Source organism: Archocentrus centrarchus, chromosome 13 (genome assembly GCF_007364275.1).
Source record: "Archocentrus centrarchus isolate MPI-CPG fArcCen1 chromosome 13, fArcCen1, whole genome shotgun sequence".
In the NCBI taxonomy this organism is placed as follows: domain Eukaryota; kingdom Metazoa; phylum Chordata; class Actinopteri; order Cichliformes; family Cichlidae; genus Archocentrus; species Archocentrus centrarchus.
The window spans coordinates 18,035,009-18,062,618 of NC_044358.1; the positions used below are offsets into that span (position 1 = coordinate 18,035,009).

The 27,610-nt window shown below is 41.2% G+C and overlaps 1 protein-coding gene across 3 annotated transcripts in view; it reads right to left on the reverse strand.

Annotated features, from left to right (window-relative positions):
* Positions 1 to 27,610, reverse strand: part of robo1 (roundabout, axon guidance receptor, homolog 1 (Drosophila)) — a 229,963-nt gene that overhangs the window by 192,073 nt on the left and 10,280 nt on the right. For all 3 annotated transcript variants that reach the window (XM_030743753.1, XM_030743754.1, XM_030743752.1), the window contains exon 2: positions 10,623 to 10,747. In XM_030743753.1, the coding sequence (XP_030599613.1) occupies positions 10,623 to 10,710 (88 nt within the window). In that variant the 5' untranslated portion in view covers positions 10,711 to 10,747. The remainder of the gene's footprint in view (positions 1 to 10,622; positions 10,748 to 27,610) is intronic.

The following is a 27,610-nucleotide window of genomic DNA, read 5'->3' on the forward strand; positions in this document are numbered from 1 at the left end:
CCCGCTCGTTCCCTCTTGTCAGCACTTTCGCTCATCCAGCTCGTCATCAATGCTCCGAGGTAATAAAACCAATGTCAACCTGCTCCTTGTGAAGTTCACACGGAGAGATAAGGGAGGAAAATCTTCCACTGGCTTTTTGTTCCAAATTAATTTCCCGCTGCCTTTGTGTACACCATTTCCTGGGTGGCATTTAGTGCTGACAGCATGCTAATCTGATGTTTTTCTTGTCTGATTTAAGTGTTCATTAGGAAATTTTTGCTGCTTTAAAGTCATTTTCCATTTGACTTTTATAGTCAAGTGTGTGTTTCTAAATGGAAATAACTGATCAGGTGAGGCTGTTCTGGAGCAACAGGGGCACTTATTTCGTTAATTAAAGCTGCATGTGGCTGCTGTAAACATTAGGAAAATGGGGCTATATATCAGGCTTATTACCTAGATATGATCATCAGCGTGGCGACTTTGTCCAGGGAAATCTCTTTTAGTCCATCAAACAAAGGCTTTGCTTCCCCCTGAAACCACCTGTTCTATATATACACATCATGACATCCGGAAGAAATTGTAGTGATGCAGAAGGATAAACGGTGAGAGAAATGGAGCCAAGGTTTTGGTAGAGTCTTGCTGTAACTCAAATTGAGGCTTGGACTATGTCTTTTTACATTTTTCTACCTATTTACCATTATATAAAAACAGGAACATTCCTTTTGCACAGAAAATAATCTTATCTCCCAATGTCCCCTAACAGTTTTTTACCCAAATCATTGTTTGGAATTGCAACAGAGAGCAGTATGTTGGAAGCCGGAGCACCTATAGGGATTATGAGAGTCCAGGTGGGACAACATTAAGAGAAGATAAGGGAAAAGCAGTCATTTTCTACCCTAAAAACACAATAGATGCCAAGGCAGCCTTACAGCCCGCTATCAACTCGCCATCACAGCTTGGTTATCATTTCGTTGAATGAAAAGGTAGACCAAGACAACACAGGCAGTGTGGGCTGGAATGTTGATGTCGGCATGCGGGCAAACATTTTGTCTGGAAGAAGATGTCGTCTTGTAAAAAGCTGCTGATTAGTGAGTTCACCCTTCTGATAATGGCCTGACAAAGTTACTATGTAGTGAAAGGGTGTTAAAGCTTCTTTAAGACACTGCTCACTCTATGCACCCGACCTCCTGAAAGTACCATAATGTATGACAGTTACAATCATTTGATTTTCTCTGTGTTACATTTTATCCAGTTGTGTATCCAGTCGTGTCTTCAGTGTTGAGTGTTCATAATCAGGAGCCATGCATGAAATAATGACTCAGATGCATCTTTCAGCTGTGACTAGTTTATGTAGTTGAGAATTTATTTCTAAAAGAAAAAAAAAAACACAGTCCACAGATCAGAGGGGGTGTTTTTTTAGTTATTATACTGTACACTGCACATCAGCTCCAGTATTTCCAACAAGTCTTTATGGGTTATGATCTTTTCCTTACAAAAGATAATTAAAATCAGCCAAATCATTATGCTACTCACTATACATAATAGGCAGTGACGACAGCTTCTACAGGTGGATCCAAATCCCTAAATATAGCAATTTTCAGTTGGAAAGAGCCATAAAAAAAAGGAAGACAAGAAGCCTTCATCCTCCTCGCTTTTTCCTCATCGATTGTCCGCATGTCTGTGCCTTTGTGTCTCATGGCAGCAGAAGCTAAAGTGATGGAGACAAAAGGCAGTTTGAGTATTAATTCAGCGCTCACGTCTTCTTTCAGGATCTTTTCACATGCAAAGCACCGGGCTGCGCATTGGGCAGAAGGGGACGCCGACAATTACAGCCTCACATTGAGCCACCGTCAGAGACTCACTCTTCAGCCTGATTGACAAATGAAAGAGCTGAAATAGCTTCCATTTAAAATGGCCACTTGCCAGAATAGGGGGGATCATCTCCAATATCTTGTCTCAAATGGGAAAGGGAAACGATGAGCGTGCATGGGAAATTGAGCTCACAATTCAGTACTTTACAAAGGCCATTCAGGCTACATGCACAGAATACCCAGTGGTACTGCAGAGGCTTTAAAGCTCAAATTCAATGGGACATCAATTAAGACAGAGCAGCGACTTTCAGGGAAGATTTGCATCCAACTGTTCTCTCCCCTCCATCTAAAAACTTTTCATACTTTGGCGGCTCGTCCACTCCCTTACAAATGCACACATGAACACAAACAAGGAGCGCATGTGGCACACAAACATACGCTGATGGGCCTGAACTGCCTTGTCCATAAAGTGAAAAATCAACAAAAATGCCTGGAAATCTCTGCATGTGATTTCTGCAGGAACAAACAAGATGTTCATTGTCCTGAAAAGCACGTAGGCACATGGATTTCCAATCATGGGTGTTGCTCAATTTGTCTGCCAGTCCTTCAATACAACCCAAACTATACAACTGAGTTCAGAATCCAAATCAACAGTTTGCAGAGATGGATGCCTGTTGAGCCCCTCATCAAAAGTGAGACGACAGTGACATGGCTTCCATGTGCATGAGAAATGACAATGATTTCCTATTGTGACTGTGTTATTTCACAAGCCTTGAAAACTTTAATTTCCTATTACTACTGCAGACAAGTACGGTAGACCCACAGGAATAAAGCAGCAATGCAAAGTGGAATTTTAGTTGCATAAAATTCTTGATGAAGTGGAAAAAAAAACCCCAAAGTTGGTTTAAAAAAAAAAACTGGAAATTCAGCATAATATAAACTAAAAACCAAAGATGATATAGAGTATATATTAGGAAATAAGGAAAGGCCCGATATTATTGCCGTTTGGCTTTGTCTGCTTTGGTGATCAGGACATTGAGATAGACGACCACCCTCTGCAGACCCGTAATGTCTTCACAGTGACTTAACAAATTCTTTGCAAAATCAATTACCTTCAGGGCAAGAACTAGTAAAATAATGAGACGTACACATTAATATGCACGAACAAAAGCGCATGAGAAATGCAATATGGTAAAAAAAAGAATTACTTACTGCTGTGTGCATGGGATGCAGGTAGCCAAAGCACAAACAGCACAGGTATATAAAGAACAAGAACTCGTGTCTGAGAGCACAAACAGCTGCAGGGGAGTGCTGCGTGCTGCTGTAGGAGCACAAACAGGTTCTTTAATGGAGAGAGGGCTGTGAGGAGAAATTCATTTGTGAGATGACACTCTCCCGCAGTCCCACAACACAAACCCCATGAGAGGGATGCTGCAACTCGGAGAATGGGGGCGGGGGTATGCATGTATGTTTCTGTTTGTGTGTGTGTGTGTGTGTGTGTGTGTGTGCAGGTGTGTGTGGGTCAGACTGAGGAATGAGGTGAAAAGATACAGAGGTGCCTGTGTCATGTCTCTGTGGAAATCAATAAACTCTGCTGCATGCACAGCACATCATATCACACATGCAAACAAGTGTACACACACTCACAACAGGGGGGAAAATAATGCATGAAGGAGCCGCATGTGGAAAATATGTGCAGCTACACCGTTATTGCAGCATCTGGTCCTATACTGCCAACTGTATTTATTTAAAAGTAATATAGGAGCCTGATAAGGAATAGACATGGATGTGATTTGTTTTTTCTTCCTCAAATGTGTCCACTGGAATGTTTCTGAATGAAATCCTTATTAAGCCACAAGCTGAGTCATACTGTATGAATATTCAAGAGAAACACATAGTGCTGCTTGAAGGATGTTCTAAATTAGATTAACAAATGCCTTAAACAAGGTTTCCCAACATTTAGTTAAAATGCCTGTGGGGTTGCTGATGCATGTGTGGGTGGTAATGGTTATAATTAGTCAGCATATTTTTTGATGACATTACAACTTCAGCCATTTCTGTTTATCTTGCGTGCCGGCACTGACTTACACAGTCTTGGCAAAATATCTGCTATTAAAGTTTTTTTGTGGTCTCATCATAGTTCACCTCTGTGTCTCTGTGGTATTTTATCTTTTGTTGCCTTAGAGGAAGTGTGACCTGAGCTAAATCTTACCTTCCCCTTGGACTAACGTTGTTACAGACCCAGTCTTAATGGTAGGGAGCTCTGGTTCAAGGTGGAAGTCACACTGCATACGTGTGAAGCTACGGCAGAAGGTGTGAAATACAGAAACAGGATGCCTGAGCTCAGAATATCAAATTTCAAGCCTGAGCACAAAATATATTACCAAAAATACGCTGGTTGTGTACAAAAACACCCTCTTTACGCACACACACACACACACAAACACAAACACACATAGCTCCATGGCAAAAAGAGAAAAGAATGATAATAAAACAAACGCCCAAATCTCCCGGAGCAGATTTTTCATCATTAAATGATGGCCTGAGGGTGGAGGGTGTGTGATGAGGAAACACTGGCTTCTGCCCTGCTCTGTAATTAAATGGTGGCCGGATGAAGTGAGAGGCAGGGAGATGATAAGCACAGGGCTCTGCGCCCCAGGACAGAGGAAATGTGTCAGATGCTCCCAACAATATGGTTATCTGTGACCAAAGATGCTATTTTGCAAAAACAAAGATGGCAGGCAGATTGCTGCAGTTTCCTAATGGAATCACTGGAGGCTCACACAGAAGTGCAAAAATAACTAAATAAATAAACTAAATAAAGACCAAGTGATGGCAAGAAGAAGGAACACGAGAAGCTTGATAAATACAGTCCCAAGGGCTCAGAGAACATCTAGAGAGGATGTGGAAGGTGAAGGTAACAGTGGTCCCCGTGGTAATCGGACACTTGGGGCAGTGAGCCCCAAACTGGAAGAATGGCTCCAGCAGATTTCTGGAACGACATCCAAGATCTCTGTCCAGAAGAGCACAGTCCTGGGAACAGCTAAAATACTCCCAGGCCTCTGATAGAGGACCTGAACTTGGAGGGCAAAGACCACCTGCAGGGTGAGCTGGGATTCTTTATATATATATATATATATATATATATATATATATATATATATATATATAAACAAATAAATAACATCAACCATATATATTTGAAATAATCTCAATAACACAAGCAAGGTGACATCAGATACATTTGGGCCAATTTTTGTTCCCATGTCTCATTCTTTGTGGTGTTGCAACAGATTAAAAACCTATGACAGACACAATTGTGAATACACTAAAAAAAAAAAACAATGTGGAGCTAAAATAAAAAGGAAAATAATACACGGATTGACAAGTGCTATAACCACAAAACCACAATTTCAGCTGACAAGAGTGAGATTGGCTTGCTTTGAGGAATCAGTGTGGACAGAGTTCAGAAAAAAGGAGCGCTGGTGTCTGTGACAAATCTTTTTAATATGTCTTAATGGAATGACTGGTGTCACTAAACTGTATTGTTCTAAAAAAAAAAAAAAATCATTCTATCACAAGAATTTCATTATATTAAATGCCAAGCCTTCAATCCTTCCCCTTCTCCAATAATGCCACATTCTCTCTTGAGAAAGAAGAATGAAGCCATGGTGGTGAAATGAGGATTTTTCATCTAAATTCAATTACTGAGCATTTTGCAAAGTGCTGTGAAAAGCAATCAGGAATTACTCTTGAAAGTTGGCTGGGAGAGAAACAGACTCAGGTTTTAATGTCTGGGTATTTTATTCTGACTTTTTCATTGCTAAAAAGCTTTTTTCTGCCCTTTGCCAAGCAGAGATTGTTGTATCGCTGCCAGTCAGGTTTTGAATTCTTTTGATGGGGATTGAAGATGAGCACAGTCATCCCTGAAAAATGGCTGCGACTCGATGAAGTCACGTGACTGGTGCCAAAGCCGGCTGCTTCATTTTTCTGGCTTTAGCCTCAAATTAAATCAGACATCGGGAACGACCTTCAAATCTGCAAAGCCAATATGCTGACTGGGATGCACTGGAGAAAAAGGCCAGTGATCAAGATTTATGGACTGAGGCTACTGTGTGTGTCAAGAGTGATACGTGTCTCATCAACAGTGAAATGAAATGTCAAATTAGTTTGTGTGCATGGGAGGGCTGTTTCAGCTCATCAATGGTAAACAAGATCCAGAAACAAAGCAAAAACTGCAGTCAAATGAGATCCAGCGTGAGGGGAAGAAAGGAACGAATGAGTGTCAAATAGGGTGCTTATAGTGCAGAACACTAATAAGGAGAGCGTCAGCAGGACAGCGGCAGCAGATCCATTCTCCTCCAGGCTTCATCTTGGCAGTACCTGTTATAAACTTCCTCTGCCGTCTCGCACAATTGGTTCTGTAATTTAAAAAGGTCAGCATGGCTCCTGTGTAATTCAGTACTCTCATGGTGCTGTATTAACCACATATTTAATCACCCTTGGGGTGGTGTGCAAGCTGAATATTGAATGTAAAGGGAAAGAGTGGGACCCACAGTGCAACACGGGGTCTGGCTCTCCCACCTGACACATGCTACATGACTCACACTTTGTGGAGGTGCAGTTTATTCATGAAAATTGCTTAGAGTTTCAATTTTAGTAGAAAGGCGTTTGGGAACCTGAATGCTTTAAATAAGACATTCAAATAAAAATCATAAAAAACAAACACACAAAGGTCTTGGGGGAAGGTTTGTTTCAAGTTGGATGAGTAAATTGAATTGGTACGAGTTGCATTGTGGGTACGACAGACGCAATATCTCGTGTTACGGAGTTTAGTTGTCTAGAGAATCACATCAAAGAGCAGATTCACCAAAAGTTGTTGTATGAAGAAATCCATTATGGGATATGTACAGCCATACATACTGTATATTGAATGTTTCCTATTGTATAATGTTTAAACAAAAATCAATACAAAGCAGAAATTTAAAGTTAAAATGCCTCTAAAACAGAGAAAGGTCTGTATCTTTTTCTGCACTGAAAGCTATGAGGCAGCTGCTGTACTGATGCTTAAGTAATTATTAAGTAATAAGCAGAGAATCACTACACAATCTTTAAATATGAGACTTGTGGTTGTGTACGTTTGAAACTAATCAAGTGAAGCTAAAGCAAATCTGGTTATTTTGTGTCCATACGAAACCATTTTGGATAAATCTTCCCATCATGCACCCTGTGACATGTATCGAGAGCAAAGACCGACACATATGTGACAATGGATAACAACAACAAAATACCAACATTACTTGTGTGGAATCTGTTCAAATGAAAGCAATCTCTTCTTTAAAATATATATTTTGGGGACACTTTTTAGCCTTTATCACAACAGGACAGAACACATGCAGCAAATGGCCTGTGGTGGATTCTAACCCGGGCCTCTGCTGTAGCTTTACAACATGTGGGTTACCCGCTCAACCCGGTGAGCTATCCCAGAACAGGTTCTTTCAAAAGATACTTGTGACTGTAAAATTATATGTTGTAAGTAGTATTAAGTAACAAATGCAAAAGTCTACATCAGCATCTGAAGTCATATTTGATACAAATATATCTGCTTACCTGCCTAATAAAGTTCCCAAAGGCCAGCTGCGAGGTTACTCATGTCATCCTCCAACCCTTCCACCAGACACAGACCAGCTCATCATTGCTGACTGATTGCACAAAAACCCCAGATCATGTTCAGTGACAACTTTGTGTAAATTTGTCCTCACTGTGCATGGCAACTGCAGTACAGTAAAGGTTACAGCATGTTTACACAAGTGGAATTTCAGCTGCATGTCAGTCAGCTGTCACAAGCGCATCTGACAGAAAATAATATGCTTCTGTTTTCACCAGTTCAGCTTTATACACGAGACGTTTGAGGGCTCACAGTCGCAGTTACCAACAAACTCAAATGCCACTTTTTTTTCCTTCAAGTGTTTTATTTTTATTTTATTGTACACATCAACTATATCAGTCTTTGAACACTGTCAAAACATGGATGCCCTATACTCAGTCCTCCAACTGAATGCACCCTCTGTGGATACATGGATGACTGAAGATCAAGCTAACAAGCTGTTCATGCTACGCAGTCTGAAAGGATGGCACCCCCCCCCCCCCCCCCCCCGACACAGCATTCCACAGTGGTACAAATAGTACTTCTTCCCACACTGGGTGCAAAGTATTAGCTGCAGAATCTTTAAGAGCAAACAAAATTTTCTGTGTTTGAATCTGGTGTCCTATTTTTTTCTCTGCCGAAGTTAGACGGCATACATAATACTGGTGCATTACTCATGAATCAGGGAGAGCTAACAAAGTACCTTGGAAACCCCAAATGATGACAATGTTTTAAATAAAGAATACAGGGAGTCATTGCTTTTGGGAGCAGCTGATATTTACTTGAAAGCAAGAGAAATAAAACACCTGTTAGTCACGAAGTGTGCAAAAAAATGTAAAAATCAAAGCGACACTTTGACATTTCTCTCTTATTGAGCTCCACAGTCCTGGTGGAATTCAACTTTCCCACACCTAGAGATTTATGATAGTTGCCTTTCTTTGCTGACACATGCACAGAAGGTACAATCCATGACTGAGATCATAGGTTGGGGTGAATTCTCCCTGAAGCTGAACACCAAGTGTCTTACATAAGAAAGAATGTCTATTTTCATATCTTTGCTCCAGACACCATTTCAACGTACAGATTCGTCACCCGCTGCTCAGAATTCTTGCGGGTATCACCTTGCATCTCTTCAGTGCTAAGCAATAGCGATAAGAAAAGCCCTGGGTTATCGCACTCTGATGCCATCTGATTGTTAAGCAAAAGTGTTTTGATTCAATCTTAATATAGCTCTTACTGCTGCCAGTCAGAGATCATGCTCCAAGAGTGTGATTGAAAGCATTTGTGCCAAGGTAGGATCCCTCATCCACATGCACGCATGCGCACACGCACACGCACACGCACACACACACACACACACACACACACACACACACACACGCACTCACCATTACATCAGACAACAGGGAGCTACATACTGCCCTCTGCTTGACAAGTAAATTGCTTCCTCGATAGTGTTGGCAAAAGAAAGTACAAAGAGAAGAAGGTGGTGGCTTGAGCATGGTTAAAGAAAATGAATGAGAGGTGAAAGGCAATAGAAAGAAGCAGAGGAGCCAGAATGAGAAGGTAACAGCATGCAGTGAATGTGAAATGCTCTGCTAAGCAGGGCTGCAGGGCCCTGTTGTCCTGCTGGATGAGAGCTGGGTGCAAAAAAGAAGAGAAATCAGAGTGGTGTGACTGAAATGACTGTCAATTGTGGTGACAAATGCACACAGCGTAGGTGGTTCACTTATCTCATACAGGGAGACATTTCAATAAAATGTCACAGGCTAGAAAATCAGTCGTGTAAAAACAATCCTTAAGTTTCCTATACGTTGTACAAGACATGAACACGTTTAGATTATTGAAGCCAGACAGATAATTTAAGAGAATGAATCTGGCAAAGTCAACAGACAAACTGCCATACAATGATGATAGAACCCAGTGACATTATTCTCGCAATCTTACAGTCAACTATTTCAGTCTATCTCTGACTGTAAAAAATGAAAAATAAAATCAATTTTTAATAACTTGCCACGCTGAAAGGATGTGAAATAATTTGGTGACCTTGTGAACTTGAACTTTTTGACAGAAACTGCAGAGTAATACACTTCCATGTTTCTCAGTCAATACCACAGTCAAACCAAGCCTTGTAAAACTTGTCCACCAAGTGGACAGAAGTATTTAGCCACACTGTGTTCAGTCCCTAACCATACAGTATCCATTTAAAAACATTTGTGAAAGAATGGGCTGTTCTAAAGAGCTCACTGAATTCCAGAGTGGTTTTATAACAGGATGCCACCATTGCTACCACTTCCTAAGTGGTATTATTGCAATGTGCAAGCGGAACCACAGCAACTCAGGTCACTGAGTGTATGTCTATGGAGTCAGGGACAGTACCAACAAACATCTTCAGGAATAAGTTAAAGAAAAATTGCTTAAAAGTGGATTAACAGCATCACTTTAGGATCTGTATATCTGTTTTTCCTGTCCATCTAAGTTTTCTGCACATCTGGTGGACCTGTCTTTATAACCCTTCAGTTTTGAATTCTTAAATGAGCGGCATGCATATAATTCTGGATTACTGCCTTCAATACGGTGGTGCAGGTTAGATAAAAAAGGACTGCATGTATTTCAGCAAGAGGGAAGAGATGGCTGTGATGATTATACTGACTGGCAAAAGTGGAATATTAGTGTGTTCAAGTCACAGAGGGCCTTTCACAATGTAACAAACAAATGCAACAAATGTCTGAAGTGCACTGAATTAATTTTTTTCTTTGTTATCTGGAAAATCAGCAGCTTATCTCAGTGTGCCACAGGGACAAATACTTTTCAGTCGATCGGGAACAGTCGTGCAATTAACTTGAGGTTCAGAGCTGCAAATTTTTTCTTCACTTATTGTTAAAAAAAAAAAAAAAAATCTCACCAAGAAAATTGCTTTGAGAGGAAGGTGAAATGTCTCAAAATCTTTTGTCAAGCTGTGTAAAAGCAAAATTTCAGCTGTGTACCAAAAAAAATATGATGTAATCTTAGTTCCAAAAGACTCTTCAGTCCCATGTCAACAATAAATCACTGAAGCTACAAGAGCGGTGTCAAGCATAAGTCAGACAAACATCAACAGACAGACAGACAAAAACTGATGATGGCGATGGACTGTGAAGTCTTGATCACTGATGAGCAGTGCAGAGAAACATCTAATGTCTTACCTGGAACTAAAGGAACCTCTTGACCCCGAGCCAGCCTGAGCAGGACCATGATAAAGAGGGGCGTGGCCCCCGACCATGTGCCACGCATTATGATGCTCACTGTCCTGGCATCACTTGAGGTCAAACTGGAAAGAGAGATAAAAACAAGAGTGAAAGGCTGCTTGGATAGCTGAAGGAGAAAACAAGTTGTGCAATACATGAAATTTCCCACTGTTTATGCAACTTTTTCAAGCATCAGAGTACACAATGCAGCTCAATACATCCAAATGACTTTTAATGAGTTCCTTCACATTGTAATTCAACGGCATTCAGATCCATAATTCACAATCTGAAAAGAGTTCAGTCTCGCAAAGAATGTTACTTACAATTAAACTTTCTTTGTTGCAAAATTCTGACCTAGTGTCTTATTTTGTTCCCAACACAACAAAAGTCTGTGTCAAATTGATTTCAGACACGGGAGACAAAAGCGTTAGAGTTTAGTGGTGTGTGTGAGACAATGCTGCCGTGGTGAAGTCACCTGCACATAGTGACAAGGACTGTCTGTGGCATGAAAATAAATCAGAGGATTCTCCAGATCAGCCATCTGTGGAACAACCTGGTCACCCCTGTTTGATTACATCCAGCAAGCCGGGCAGCCTTGCCTGCTTCATTTCTTGGTCTTTCAGACTTCCCTCCCTGCACTGCGAGGCACTATGATTTTTCCAGGCATGGCATACTCCTTGAATTGGATATGCTTCAACTAAAATATGATGGACTTGCTTTATCAAAAATTTCAATGCACCGCAGGAGTGACCGAGTCTCTACAAGCTTTGTATCCTTGATTGCCCTCAATTCTTCCAGACTTGCAAGTATTTTAATTAGTGCACCAAATGGACCATCTATTTGCCACTTATCATAGAAGCTTTTATGTAATTCTTTTCTTCTCAACCCTCTCAGTCTCCATTGTGAAATAGGTTTGCTGGACAAAAACAACCAAACAAACACACAGGTACAGTGATTTATTCTTCCACCTCCTTTATATGCATTTCCTGGTTTCAGGATTAGACAAGCCACTGAAAGGTCTCTCTGTTAGATCTCAACCGTGGGGCTCTGCCCACTGCTGCAGTGTGTTATTATCACTTCCTTCCTTCAGTGTCACAGCAGAGCCTAAGAATTGTGTGTTGTGTTTGCACAAGTGTTCCATTTTCATAAGTCCCAGTTGCTGCATTCGTTAATCCTGGTCACAGCACTCCCGAATCCATAGTTTCCTGGAAGGAGACTAGCTTCCCCCTTCATTCTTGATAATTGTGTCAGATAAACACTGCATTGTCCTCTTGCAGGCAATCTGATAAATACCCAATTACCAGTCAGGATATGGCTGTGACAAGGCAGCACCAGAGGTCTTTGGTTTGGGAATGTGAGATACATGGCACTGAGATGGCCTCCTCAACCTACCATTGAGTGTGGAGCTGGATTCATAATTCAACTCATCACAGTGTTCCAGTGTTTGATTAATGAATGGACAAACTGAAGATAAAAGAAGATTTATCTGAGCCCTCCCTCCTGGAAACAACAAACGCGTACACGAAGATGCATCGCAGTCCAATCAATGACTATTCTTCAGTACTCATTATTAAACCTGCTTCCATGAAAGGGAATGAACATGTTTCGCTAGACTTGTTTCAGTGGCTTCCTCTGTGTTCACTACAAATTCAGTTCAGGAGGAATGAAAGGCCTTTATTGTCTCTTTTTATCTGACTCAATGACTGCTGAATGGATTCAAGCCAATTAATCAGGCACTGACAAGCAGCATTGCTGCTGGCTCAGTGACCAACTCCAACAAAAGACAGGGAGCCATCAGCAGAACAGTTGCTGCCCACAAATTGATTTTTGAAAGCCAACAAAACCAAGGCAACGTCACTCAAAACCTGTGGTTTCCTATTGTGACATGTCCACATGACCCAAACACTTAAACTCAAATAAAATCAGGACCTGTGGGAAAAATATTATGACTACCATTAAGGAACAAAGATAAGTTTTTCTCAACTTGCAAGTGCTGAAATAATGAGACCCAAAGGCTGTGTGAAATATCCTTGAACCTAAAAAGACTCAGGTGAAATGTTTAAATAGAGGATTGGCAAATAACTTAAGGGAACGCTGACTGGAGACCTCTGAGAAGAGTGAACTTCCCTTTACCTCTGGCCGGGACTTCTACTCTTCAGTGCTTAATCTTTTTTCTTTCATCCCCTGTTTTTGATGCTAACTACATTTTGGCACTTTAACTGAAAGCAAAGCAGAGTGGGAAGCAAAAGTACAGGGATACAGCACTGGGGGGTGTACTGGCCAAATAGGCTCAAATTGGCCTCGCCAAGTCCCATCAGCTTAACAACAAACAAATAAGATCACAATTACTGATGGCAGTTGCCAGTGTTTGTTTGTTGTGATACATCAGTTTTATATTCATGTTCAAAGACAGTGAGATGAAGAGCTAAAAGATTTTCAGGGTCACGGAGGGGCTGGAGTCTATCCCAGCTGTCATAGGGCAAGATGCAGGGTACACCCTGGACAGGTCGCCAGCCTGCTGCAGGGCTAACACAGAGAGACAGACAACCATTCACACTCACACAATTTAGAATCACCAATTAACCTAACGCCACTGGACTGTGGAAGGAAACCCACACAAACACAGGGAGACCATGCAAACTCCACATAGAAAGGTCCCGGTGGTGGATTCGAAGCCAGGACCTTCTTGGTGTGAGTGCTAACAGTGCTAACCACCGCGGCACCCCCAAAAGACTTCAAAATATCAGTCCTTATTTTCAGTTGGTACACAGTAGGCATAAACAAATACAATAAATACAAAATGTAGACGAGTTAAACTGTGACATAAACTTGCATCACATAATTTTGTAACAACTATTTGAAACATTAAATTGCAAAGTCCTCTTGTAAAGTACAACTTTGAGTGAAAAAACAGACACTTGTTGATCATGTGGTGTAGTTTGGGAATTCTCACCCACCATAAATTCATGGATCACTTTATGCCTATTTCCATCGTTCCATCCACTCTTAGAGATTAGATCACATAAAGCAGAAAAACAAACAAACAAAAATGAAGAATATTTCATCTGCATGTTTTCTTATTTTCTAACCAGAATAAAGTTTATTGATAAATAAATACTTTCTTTACTATTGTGCTTAAAAAAAAAAAAAGACTGCTGACGTGCTGCTGCAATTTTAAATGTCTGGTCACCTTTTGTCTCCAGTTTCAAGAAAACCTGAAATTACCAATATTATCTTGGTTGCTGTGACTTTGATGGGAAAGCACTCACATCCTTATGCACAGTGTTAGCAGTTCCATTCTCAGCCCTGGCCTCTCCAGTATTAATGAGTATTTCTTTTTGCCTCTGACCCCACTTCTGAAATGCATCTGATGTCCTTTGCCAGTCTCATATTAGCCAAGCGTGAGTGCAATAATGCTGAAAGTTAGCCAAATAAAACATTTTTTTCCAACATTAAGGTATTTTTAATGTGAAATCCCTGCCTCTGTTACTTCCAACACTGTTTCTTTGCTCGGCGGCAGCAGAAAGATGGCAGTCACGTGCAGGTGTGTTGTTCAAACTCAGCACCAACAATTAACCACCACTGGGACAAAAATATCCACGTGATTCAGTTTACTCTGACTGCTGAATGTTAGCTGCACTGGGTTAACTAGAGATGTCTTTTTGTGTGAAATACTGACTGCAGATTTTTAACAGTATAGTAGCAAAGTCAGACTGTCGAGTGACTCTTTCATCACATGCATGCCATGTTGAGTTTGCATCAGTGTCACCTTCTCACCTGGAAATGGTCAAGCAAGTATGATTCTTATAACTATATTTTTCTAAGCTTTAGACTCCAGAGTTAGGTATTAACATACTGTGTGACCCCATATACTGTATATATCTATAAGAGACTTGTAAATCACATGTACAGTAGCTGGAACAACAGTGGTCACCTTAACAAAAGAGCATGGGAATAACACTTTAATGAACAATGAGCTTAAATTCACAGTGGTCCACTTCTGATTTAGTGAAATATGTAAAGATCCACTTTTATTTGTTTCCTGTGCACACACACCTGCAAATCTCATTAGGTGTGGTTTATCATGTTGTGCCATGTCAGCACCATATTTTGATGGATAGACCCCGTGCCTCTCATGCACTCTGTTCTCCATGTCTTCTCCTTTCTCATAAAAATGCCAACACTGGATTAAGGATCTCACATTCACATTACGCTCCTTGACTTCATTACAATAAAAGGATTAACCTGCCTGGGATGTGGAAAGTGATCGGTGGGGAGGGTGGACGACATGTGGCTGAACTGTCCTTCCCTCTGTGCGTAAATCACATCTCTCACGCTCCTCCAAGCCTTACTACCAATCATCCACGCTGCTGCGGGAACCACAGCGCAGACCGCGGCAACACTCGGGGCCGAGAAACAAATCTGCAGCCATTAAGACGCCCTGCAGTTGACTTACATAATAGCATATGCTCCATCCATTCCACCGGGAGAGACCCTGCTTCACTGTCACACGCTTTGTTCATTGCTACTGTAAGTCATGTAGTGACTCATCATTTGGATTTGTTTTAACGGTGGAAACTTATTGGCCTAGATGGAAGTTTTATATCCTGGGACAGGCTCCTTGGCTAGAACTGTCCATGATGCAGATACAAGAAAAACTCAAATCAGAATAAACCAGAGGAGCTGAAGGCACCCGGGTACCATGAGACCTCCTGGAAGTGATCTGCCTTCTCATGAATGTTATATTTAAAAAATTAAAAGCTTATTATTTCCTGGAGGGAGAAGCCAAGCGCGGGGCCCCCAGCCCCTTCACTAGTGATGATGGATTAGTTCATAGCCTGCACTATGGACTTGTCCCCACTGACTGCACAGCGAGTGACGCCACGCGCCTAAGTGCCTCCTATCAAGATGCCATCTCTGACAACTCTTAATTTATTTGAATAAATGCTCCACCATCTCTTTAAAGGACAATTCCATTATTTCAGGATACAGATGGGTGGTTCTTTGATTTTTTTGAAGTAGTATTACCATAAAAACATCCAACTCTATTTAGTCCCATTACTGTACTCCACATGGACATATTTTTAAAAGCTGGGCAAAGTGCTTCTTTCTGTAAACAAACACATACATTTGTTTTCTAATGTCAATAAAACAGGCCTTTACTTAATACAGACTTAACTTTATTTCTTTTGAGTGACTTGAGATCACGAAGGCTGTTACTCAGTAAGAAATGCCTCTCGGAGAAACAGTATTATTGAAGTCAGAGAACACGAGGGAGCTATAGGTTCTGTGCTCAGGTTCAGCATCCACGAGCTTGAAGTAGCTGCGGTTTTCACATTATGGGCCCATTCTTATGTGTCTGAACCATTTTCCCGGGGTCGGCATCATTTGGGCGACCTACAGCGCAATTTGTCTGCAGTGATTGGGTCTGCCTGGGTGGGAACAAAGGCAGTCAGCCCGGCTATTGTGTCTTTTTGTGTCCCATATGTCAGAAGTCTGCTACACAAACAATGCAGCAACTGCCAAGAGCACAACAGTCATTATCGGCTGTGGAATCGCTGTCATTATCCTGCTGCAATCATAACTCTAATTACAAAAGTTGCAATGTAAGCAGGTAGATTATGCAATGTTAATTACGCATGCACAATGCGGCAAGCGTATGTTCAAATGCCACCGTCTATTATGTCCCACACAAAAGCAGCACACATTTTACCCTCTGCCATATGCAGAGCAACGGCGAGTCCTTTGATGGCTGGTTTAAGCCCTCCTGGTACAGCCGCAAACCTCTTGTCATTAAGAGTATCTTATTAATAGTTGCAATCAATCATCCCTAACTATATTTTCTGTCAGAAACTAAAATTGATTAATTGATGAACTTCCTCCCACAAACTGGTCCATCTCATTACTCAGACTCACCTACAGTGAATATCAGCTGGATGAAGATGAGCCGCAGGCATTTTCCAAGACTTAATTCACAACCATTTCCCACATACTGCATGCAGACTTGTAATTAACCTCTGTCCAAACAGTCTCAGCTTTAACATCTGTCACATCCACCATGTGACAGGCACAGAAATAAACTGTCAGATTTATAGAAATATACAGATAAAACTGATTAAAACTTCACACGGGCAGGATTAAAGCTGCACCAACATCGCTTTTCAATTCCAGGCTAAACATGGTTGAAAAATGTGTGTTAATAAAATCTCAGAGATTTTATAGACAAAAGCTCGACACTGGATGGTTTTCCTAAAGCAGAGCACAGCAGCTTTTTTTTTTTTTTTTTTTTGCATTAATCATCATGAGGGTGCACTTTACCGATCCACTCTGGCAAATTAAATCCTCAGAATAATATCTCCATCATTGCTGTATTTCTGTGCTCTGACACAAGCATCTATCTGGCTTTGGAAAGCAGCGCAGCGGAGCCTGCCAACTCCGAAAAACCTGAAACCAAGGGGCAATAAAAAGTGACATCAGCAATGGGAAAGTTAATAGTGTGTTTCAGATGCACTTTCTGGAGGACAGGAGTAGCAGAGGTTTCATTTACTGTAAGTGACAGTGGCTGACAATCTCCTTCTGCCTTCCATACGCCCTTATGAATCTCCAACCACTCTGTGTAATAACCTATAAATAGATACTGTAAGGCTTTTTTTTTGGGGGGGGGGGGGTTACTTGACAGTTTATAACAACTGAGTATGTGCTGTATTTACAGTCTGTGTACAGATCATAGTTACACCTTGTTTTCCTTATTCATCTATTCAATGTGATGTCTGATTGAAGCCAGGCTGCAGTTCCCTATAGGATTGTATGGTGTAAGAAGTGTCACACTGGCGGTTGTGCAAGGCTGCTTATTTTTTTTTCTTCAAACTTCACAGGCCTGTTTCTAACTTTACAGAGCTCATTTCAGCACAGCTGTCAGAGAATGCCTCGAGCTGAATAAACAGAATACAGAATCACGAAGGCAGACCGAAGACAACACGACCGCAGGCGTCTGTTTGAAATTGGGCCACAGGCACATTTTCCTCTGTTGCTTCCATGCTACACGCGCTCTTTCTCATTTATTAGCCAACATAACTCTCACTGCCTCTGTAGTGAATTATCATGTATCATTTATCTTTACAGACAAAGTTAAGCTGGTTGTCATAGCAGTATGATGTAAGACAGCTAATCCTGCAACACGGGGTAACATAAATACCGTTCTTGTACAACACAGCAATCTCTGATACAGGTTTATAAACCCAATTTTGCAATATTGTTCTGGGCCTGTGTTTATCAAACTATTAAGAAAACTGTATAATGATTTATTTGGCCAGTGTTTGATCAAAACACTAAATAAAGATGAAGAATAAGACACATTTATCAAGTGACTGTATGCTTAGTAAAGATAAAATACTGATACAGCAATATTTTATACAGGTTTCTTTCACTATTTCTTGACTCTACATACTGTAGTGTTATTACTAAATGAATGAGGAAAAGTAAACATAAAGTAACTAACTCATAGAGTAGAAGAAACCCAAAGGGCAGACTGCAGAGGGAGTTAAATCAGAGATCAATAAATAATGACATTACATACACAATTCCTACTCTCTTAGGGGTATTTTTTTTCTGCTACTCACATATCGGATAAATTTTAGATGATTGTCTAGCCATATACATATATCATCATTATTATGAGCAATATATTGTGATAATATTGTATCATAAGTAACTAAATCCCACTGAGCTGGAGTGCCCACTCTGGCTCAGGGACAAGTTGCTGTCCCAGGTGAAGAAGTTTAAGTATCTCAGGGTCTTGTACACGAGTGACGGGAGAAGGGAGAAGGGAGATTGACAGACAGATCGGGGCTGCGTCTGCAGTGATGCGGACACTGCACCGGTTTGTCGTAGTGAAGAGGGAGCTGAGTGTGAAAGCGAAGCTGTCAATTTACCGGTCAATCTACGTCCCTACCTATGACCTATGGTCATGAGCTTTGGGTAGTGACCGAAAGAATGAGAATACAAGCAGCAGAAATGAGCTTCCTCCGAAGGGTGGCTGGCCTCTCCCTTTAGAGATAGGGTGAGGAGTGTAGCCATTTGGGAGGGACTCAGTGTAGAGGTGCTGCTCCTCCACATTGAAAAGAGCCAGTTGAGGTGGTTCGGGCATCTGACTAGGATGCCTCCTTGGCACCTCTTGGGTCAGGTGTTCTGGGCAGGCCCCAGGGCAGACCCAGGACACACTGGAGAGATTATATCTCTCGGCTGACCTGGGAATGCCTTGGGGTCCCCCCGGATGAGCTGGAGGAGGTGGCTGGGGAGAGGGAGGTCTTGGCTTCTCTGCTTAGGTTGCTGCCCCTGTGACCCAGCCCCGGATAAGCGGAAGAAAATGGATGGATGGATGGATAAAAGGAAAGCATGGCGTCCTCCTTCTAGAAATTTCAAATTAAATAAATTTGACAAATAGCTTGTTTTACACCTGGAGTGAAAATTTAAAAAACCAAAAACAAATGAAAGAAAAAGAGCTTTGATAAATTTGATAAACAAGAAACCGATACTGTAAACCCACCTCTCAAATAGACCAGTTAAAATTAGAGCTGCAAAATGTATACAGTTCTTTCCCCTCCTTTCAGCATTCAAACCGCTGGCCCTGACAACCCATAGTGGTAGACTTTCATGCTCCAGCAAACAGCAGACAAAGATCAAATGTGTGATATGAGACATGAAAACTATACAGGGATAAACAGCAGCAGCTGCAATGACTGCCACAGAGCAGGAAAGACGGGAAAAAACAGGTAGATAATGAGAACACAGTGGGTTTGCACTGCCTTGTTGCTGACAGACAGGAGCAGTGGTCCTGAACATGTACGTGGTTCAACAAGGCTCCGACATGGTGAGCCTCTCTCCTTGGGACTGTCAGCCTTCAGCAGAGCACATCATCTCTCCATGAGGATTTCAACACATTAGCCTAAGCCGGGTGCACAGATAGCAACAACAGAGAGTGTATCATCGACAGGCAGATTCACAGCACCCAATTAGAGCTATCACACACACACACTGTAATTAGCAAGACTGACTGATTTCAGCTTGTGTAAAATGTATTCATATTATCCAGATTACAAATAAGCACATTCATCTAATTAGCTCACGTAGCTTGCAAGCTTAATTAAAGTTAATACATTATGATACCCCAAAATCCAGAGATTACAATGCTCCAAGGTTCTAGTTAATTAGGGTATTCACACATTGACAGGCAGAGATCCCAGCCTCCCTTTCCCTCAGCCAATTAACACAGAGGGTCAAAGTGGGCAAAAACTTTGTTTCTCTTGTTTTTGAGTTTTTTTTCTCCACAACATCTGGTAAATGTAATGTGCTTATGGAAGTGCTTAACACAGTACTCTTCTTTTGCCAAAATATCAGTTCTCCTATTCCAACTTCTTGTCTTTTTTCCATGAAATGATGCTCCCAGGCAAATCAAACAGGTAATTACAGAGTGCTACTTTAGAGTTAGGTTGCAAAAAAGCTGACAAAGTCACCACCGTCAGATTCGCGCCTCTTCATTCAGTGGCAGAGGCAAACAGAGAGAATACTGAGCTGAGTATTCACTGACTTTCCTAATATGCAGAGTTCACTTTGAACTTATATGCTCTGCAAAGCTGCATTAACATAAAGTCCCTTATTCCAGTATTGCAATCTTAACAGGCCTGCTTTGTTACTGATGGCACTTTGAATTTGAATGAAAAGCACCAGTGTTAATTTGTTGTCAGGGCAGGGTATTAATCTGAAAACACGCAGAAAACAGGCTCTTCAGATTTTGCCCTTGTTAGTTTTTAGTCTCGTTCTTTCAAGTGTGGGTATCACCCACTCTACTACTGTGAAACAGACGCCTACAAAAAAAAGCATGCCAGCACACACACACCTACGTCTCCACGGTGTTTGAGAGCATACAAGGGCAGAGACATCAAAAGATTGAATTTAAAATGCATCTCAACCTCTATTAATAGGACGTCAAGAGAGAATTATGATATAGACAGAACACTGTGAAAACTTTTTTTTTTGTCAACTTTTACACTTAAAGAAAAAGTTTTCTTGCTGAAAGTAATTGAGAAAATCAATATAACCTCAGATCTGGGGCATTAACAAACATACACCGACTATGGCTTCGAGCTAGCTAACAGTCAGCCGGCTCTACTTTCTCTGTCACACAAAGCTGTTTAGCACTTCATGTTCACTTCTTCTCTCACCACTCTCCCCTAACCCAAACCGTTTGAGGTGCACGGTCTCCAAGTGCTCGCTCAGGGGGGAATTATTGCCTTAATGTTATTCTATAAAGTGCCAAAAGATGACTTATGATTCTGTACTTTATTTTAAAAAGAAAAGAGAAAAAAGAAGGAAAAAATTAAATCGAATGAAAAGTGACTAAAATGGGACTTTTTGTCAGCTCCTGTCACTCAGGAGTATTTTACTGAGAAAATATAAAGTAGGTAACAATACAAAAAAATCTTAAAAAAAAAAAAAATGAACAAAATCAGTTTTCAATAGGTTAAAAAAAGCACATTTCCCTTCACTTTGCTCCACAATGTCATCAACAGATTTTTACCCCTTTCTATCAGTATGTCTGACAGTTACAAATATACTAGATCTAGTATATTTCTACCCCTATTAGATCCAAGTTCTACATTTGTCAAGCTCTTTTTTTTTTAAACCGCAAAACTTGCATTCGAAAGGTAAGTTGCAAGAGACTAAAATGTCTTTATAAAACCGGGTCCCATCCATCTTCTTCCTCTTATCCTTTTCCGGGTCACAGGGGGGAGTACCTGAAGAAAACCCACACCAAAATGGGGAGAACATGCCAACTCTACACGGAAGGGTCCCAGCCAAGGTGGATTAGAACCCAGGACCTTCTTACTATAAAGTGACAGTGCTAACCACCCCACTGCCCAAAACCAGGGCCCGTGAATTAAATAAAAACTGGTTGCTAGCTGGTTAGCTTATCACGAAGACTAGAAACTAGGGAAACTAACCGGACACTTTATTAGTTATGCCTTGCTAGGACCTGGTTGTCTCCCTTTTTGCTTTCAGAAGTGCCTTCTGTATGACATTGATTCAAAAAGGTGCTGAATACATTCCTCAGAGATTTTGGTCCACAATGACATGATCATGCAGTTGCTGCAAATTTGTCAGCTGCACATCCATGTTGTTCCAGAGGTGTTCTTTGGATTGAGATCATTGCAATGTTCAAGAAACCAGTTTGAGATGATCTGAGGTTTGCGACATGACATGTTATCCTGCTGGAAGCAGCCACGAGATGATGGGTACACAGCTGTCATAAAGGGATGGACAATATTCAAATGGTGCTCATTTGGTACTAAGAGATCCAAAGTGTGCCAAGAACATATCACCCACTCATTATATGCTGAAGAACCGCTGATACAAGGTAGGGTGGATCCATGCTTTCATTCCTTCTCCTCACATACAAGGTCTTGATCAGGTCCCACCTTATCTTAAAGACCTCATAGTACTATATCACCCCAACAGAGCACTTCGCTCCCAGACTGCCAGCTTACTTGTGGTTCCTGGGGTATTTAAAAGCAGAATGGGAGGCAGAGCTATCAGCTTTCAGGCCCCTCTTCTGTGGAGACAGATGACTGAACCCTCCCTTAGTTACGCTGCAATAGGCTTGGACTCCTGGGGGCTTCCAGGAGTCTGAGTGTTTCTTCTTCACTCACCTTTTTTCCCTCTCTATTGTATGTGTTTATACACCACTCTGCATTTAATCATTAGTTATTAATCATCTCTGGCTCTCTCCCCTTACCCCCAACCAGTCGCAGCAGATGGCTGCCCCTCCCTGAGCCTGGTTCTGCTGGAGGTTTCTTCCTGTTAAAATTGAGTTTTTCCTTCTCACTGTCGTCAAGTACTCGCTCATAGGTGGTCACGTGAATGTTGGGGTTTTCCTCTCTATTACCGTAAGGTCTTTACATCTTTACCTTACATTAGCAGCCCTTTCATGCATGAATTATGAGATACTTAGTCAAGATTTTTTTTTTCTGAATGTTTTTATTTCTCTTTAGGCAAGAAAAAAATGCAATTACAATTTTGTTTATGGACCTATTTTTCATGGAGTTACAAATATGTCCACTCAGCTGGACACCATGCATTTAACTTTTCAACCAGAGAAATGTGTATTTAACACACCAATAACAGAAAATGATATTGCATCCTCAGATCGACTGTCACTACTGCTAAAATTCACTAATCCTGATTCTGTTAATTACATTCAAATAACAAATAAAAATAAAAAAGCAACTCCCCATGACTGGCCAATCGTAGCAGTGTATGGGATGATGCACAAGCATCCACTGTGTTGATTGATATGCAACTATAACATCAAAAACACAGGCATATCCAAGAGAACAGCTTTAAACAGTCGTCCACTGTAGTGACCACTATGCATAAAAGGTTTTAGCACCTTGAGGTGACCATTGTTATGATTTGGTGCTAAATAAATAAAATAAAATTTAACTGAAATCTGACCTTACCCTCCAGCTGTGGCACCAGAAATTAAAACTCATCAGACCAGACAATGTTTTCCAATCTTTTACTGCCCAATTTTGGTGAGCCTGTGTGAACTGCAGTCTGCGGTCTTCTGCTGCTGTAGCCCATTTGTTCCAAGGTTTGATGTGCTGTGCATTCAGAGCAGCTCTTCTGCATACCTTGGTTGTAATGAGTGGCTATTTGACTTACTGATGCCTTCCTGTCAGCTCAGAGCAGCCAACCATTCTCTTCTGACCTCGGGCATCAACAAAGCATTTCTGCCCAGAGAACTGCAGCACACTGGATATTTTCTCTTTTCATTCTGATGCTTGATTTAAACTTCAGCAGGTTGTCTTGACCATGTCTACATGTTTAAATGCACTGAGTCGCTGCCATATGATTGGCTGATCAGATATTTTACCTTAAAGTGGCTGAACAATTGTACCTAATGTAGTTGCCATGAGTATAGTAAGTATAGCATTTGGGTTTTTGGTTTTAGACACTTTTGAGGTGGTAAGCTGGAGAAAGTCAGATTGACAGAGAAAGGCTATGGGGTTGAGAGTCTCTTTATTTTATGGTGTGGCTCTCTATTTTTTATTTGCCCTAGAAACAAAACACCACTGTAAAATCACAAAATCACTGTAAATGTTCCAGTCTAGTGAAAAGTGCAAGTAGTTAAAGCATCAAGCATGACTTTTTAGAATTACACTATACTTTCCTAGAATAAATCTGAAAAAAGAAGGTAATAAAAGATTTATACTAAGATGAAATACTGGCCACAATTATGCCTATTTATTAAAGGAACATTTATAATATTTTTCACCGGAACATGGCAAGACGAATGTGAAATGTAGTTTAGACAATCTTGACTGAACAATGTCCATAAATTTTGAATGAGGAAAGTTGTGTAACATCAAAACTTTCTGAGAACAGATCCAAACAAAACCTTACCTGATTTAAATTTGGCTGTTCATTGTCTCGTGCACCTGTAGACAGTTTTCACTGTGGCTGCTATTTTTGTCCCTTTGCACGTCTCCCCCTGTGGCCATCTTTCAACCTGATTTTGATTTTCGGGAAGTGGGTGAGGCTGCGGGCTGCCAAATTTGGTGAGTGGTCCAGGTGCTGAACAAAGATTGTGTTTGTTTGAGCTATAAAAAAAAAAAACTCCTGTATTTTCAGTGCACTCTGAGCTGGCATGAGATGGGATCGACTGCAGTTCTGATCTTTTCCTCTGAATGTTCTCCCTCAGGCGCCACAGCATGTTATTGTAAAAGTCTGCTCTGCCAGTCTTACCTTGGGGTACGAATTCGCGGCGCACGGCCCGATGAATCTTTAAAAATAAATAAATAAATTGAGCATGCTCCTGGTCTCGCTCCTCACCTGACCTGCTGCCTTCAGGCTAGAAAACTGTAGACTCTTCAAATAAAAAAAACTACTGAAAATTGCTTAGTCAGAGTTGTAGACCTGGCTTTCTTCACTGGAGACGATCCTTCTCTAGAAGTTAGTTTGTCCTCTGTGCAAGTTTGAGGTCTGCGGTGAAATCACAGAGTGCGCAGTTTGTGATCGGGACTTCCAGGAAGTGGTGTAAAAATAAGAGCCACACTAAACGTGTCTTTACAACGACTTTAAATCTGAGATCGACCAAGTTTGATGATTTAAAAATGTAAGTCTGTTAAGTATGAAGTGATCAGAAGAAATCAGAGGTGTCTTCACACAAACACCTCTAAATAGGATAAAAATCATTCATAATCTATAATCCCTTTATGTAATGATAGAAGCCACAAAGTTTAACAACTAACATTAAATAAAATATAAGTTCAGTCTCCCTGGAAGCCAACTGTACTGAACTCTAGTCTATTCCCGAAGATTGACTGATATTCAATAACTGAACATTATGTTCACAATACCATAAATACCTGTGACTTATATTTAAGCACGAACTTCAGTTTTATGACCAAAACAACCATTCAGCTGGAGTAAGTGGTGGCTGAGAAGAGCATGAGACTAAATAACTAAAAAAAAAAAAAAAAAGCTAATTTTCATGCTAGTCAAAGTTGAAGTACTCTTATCTTGCGCTGTGCAGCTCTGGTGCTGTAACACATTAGGTGGATCAAAATGAACCCTTTCAAAAGGCACACAATACCTCAAACTAATGGATTGAGGCATCTATAGATGAGCAGCTCATGAACCACGTTCTGCTGGGTAGAATTACTATTCCTGTCAATGGAGTCTGGTGGCTTTGAAGAAAGTGACTTAACAGCTTGAGTCCTCCATTGGAAAGCAATGTTTGACTGCAGGGTACAAAGCCTAACTGAGTAAAATCAGTATACCCAGTGAAACAGTTGCATTTAAAATATTATAACAGAATATTTAGAACAGTACGAAGTTTCACAAAAAAGTAACAGTGTCTCCTGACTGATAAACTGCCTGCTCTTAAGCACATTTTTTTCCCTAAATCACACTTTGTGGTTGTAACGTACGTGCTTCTGACATCTCATATAATGTTTTGACTTGCAAATGAACGTTTAGCCCACTCTGTAGAAAATACCTTCTAGCACCATTCAGGGTAAAAATTCAGAAAGGACTCTCTGTCCATATCATCTAGACCCGATTGAGTGACAAAAAAAAACTCTCCTCTCATGTGAATACACACACACACACACACACACACACACACACACACACACACACACACACACACACACACACACACACACACACACACACACACACACACACACACACACCAAAGCTTGTAGACAGACTGAGAGGGCATTCCTGTCTCCTGCTCCCTGATGTAGATGGATGTCCCAGGCTGCTGATTCAGAATCTACATCAGGTCATTACAATAAGCTGTGAGGCCCCAATGAAACCTGAAAAGTGGAGGGAGCAGAGCAGCTTGGGAGGAGAACTACTCTCCCACCCCGGTGGGGAAACAACCTTGACATAGTCATCTGTCTTAGTTACACCAGAGTTAGACCTACTGACACATACACAGTGGAGCTGTGCCAGCCCAGGCAATCTTTGCCACAATGTTATGATACTGCATTAAAGGAACTAATAGAGTGCAACTAAAAATATTGAAAATATCACAGGGTGAAAAAAGAGGTTTAGCTGAGTATCATCGATGACAAAGGTGTACGGCTTTTGGGGGTATCGTTTCTTGGTCAGCTGGGGAGAAGGGTGCAGCAAGGTTAGCAATAACCTCACCTCAACACAGGTGGCTTCTGACCCTGAGCGTCAGGTGAGGGTAATATGGAGAGGTGGAGTGGGGAGGACGAGGGTGGACCAGGTCATGACAGATAGACACACAGAGATGAGAAGTCTGGAGAGAGAGAGAGTGAGAGAGAGGGGAGGAGGGAGAGAGGCGGGACACTGGTGTCGCTGCAGTGAGCTCTCACTCACTCACCCCAGAGCTGTGTTTACGGAGCTGTCAGTCACGTGGTCAGGCGTCTCCCATGGGACACAGGCCACCAGGGCGATGAGAAAATAATAGCTCCTTCTGTCAGAGCTTCGAGGGACACGGGTCTGATGGACACCGTGGGGAATTAGAGCCAGCCTTTGGGACATATCCAGACCAACACTTAAATACAGGCGGGATAGAGATTCACACACAAGACAAGGAGGAAGAAAAATCTACCAGTCTTGCCAATAATATGAATATTCATGTTAAGAGCCCTCCATATTTGGCAAGTGCGAATGTGCCTCAGTGCTGATATTCAGATAATGAGTTAAAGGTAAATAGAGGCAGAAGTAGGAGCTGTTTTAGAGGTCTATTAGTGAAAATGTAGCTGTTACCTCATTTTCTGTCAAAATGACCTAATCTTAGTGTGATAATGATGAGACATTGAGTACTTTCAAAGCTTGAAACCTGAAGAAGTGACATCACCTATGCACATCCAAGAAATGCTGAAATGATTCTGGAATGCTCTCAAAATGTAAACGTTTTCTCATTTGTCTCCTGGGTTTGCGGGCCAGCAAAGTGTCAGCGAAATATAAGCCAACTATTAAATCCGAAATGTCTGTCCATCCCTGAATGCATCACGAAACAGAGTTTTCAGTGCAACTGAGCCTAACAATAAGAGATGGCGTTTGGGTGCAAAATGTAATTGATTATCCATCTCAGAATATTTTTCTGAGTCTCTGCAAGTTAATTTTCACATTGCACTGAAATGAGCGGCGATCAATGGCTGTCTGGCAGGAAGAAGATCAAAGTATACACAGTTTGCAGTGAATGGGACAAATTTGCTGGTTTGCCTCAAAAGCAACCAGTGCCAGATCGGACATAAAGCTGTCTGTGCATTAACCTCTAAAGGACAAGGCAGTGTAAAGAAATACAGTCCCACTGTATAAAAACTGCAGCACAGCCCTCGGTGATGAGCATGATAGGAAACTACTGCTCTATCCATAAAATCAGACTTTAAATCAAGCTGAAC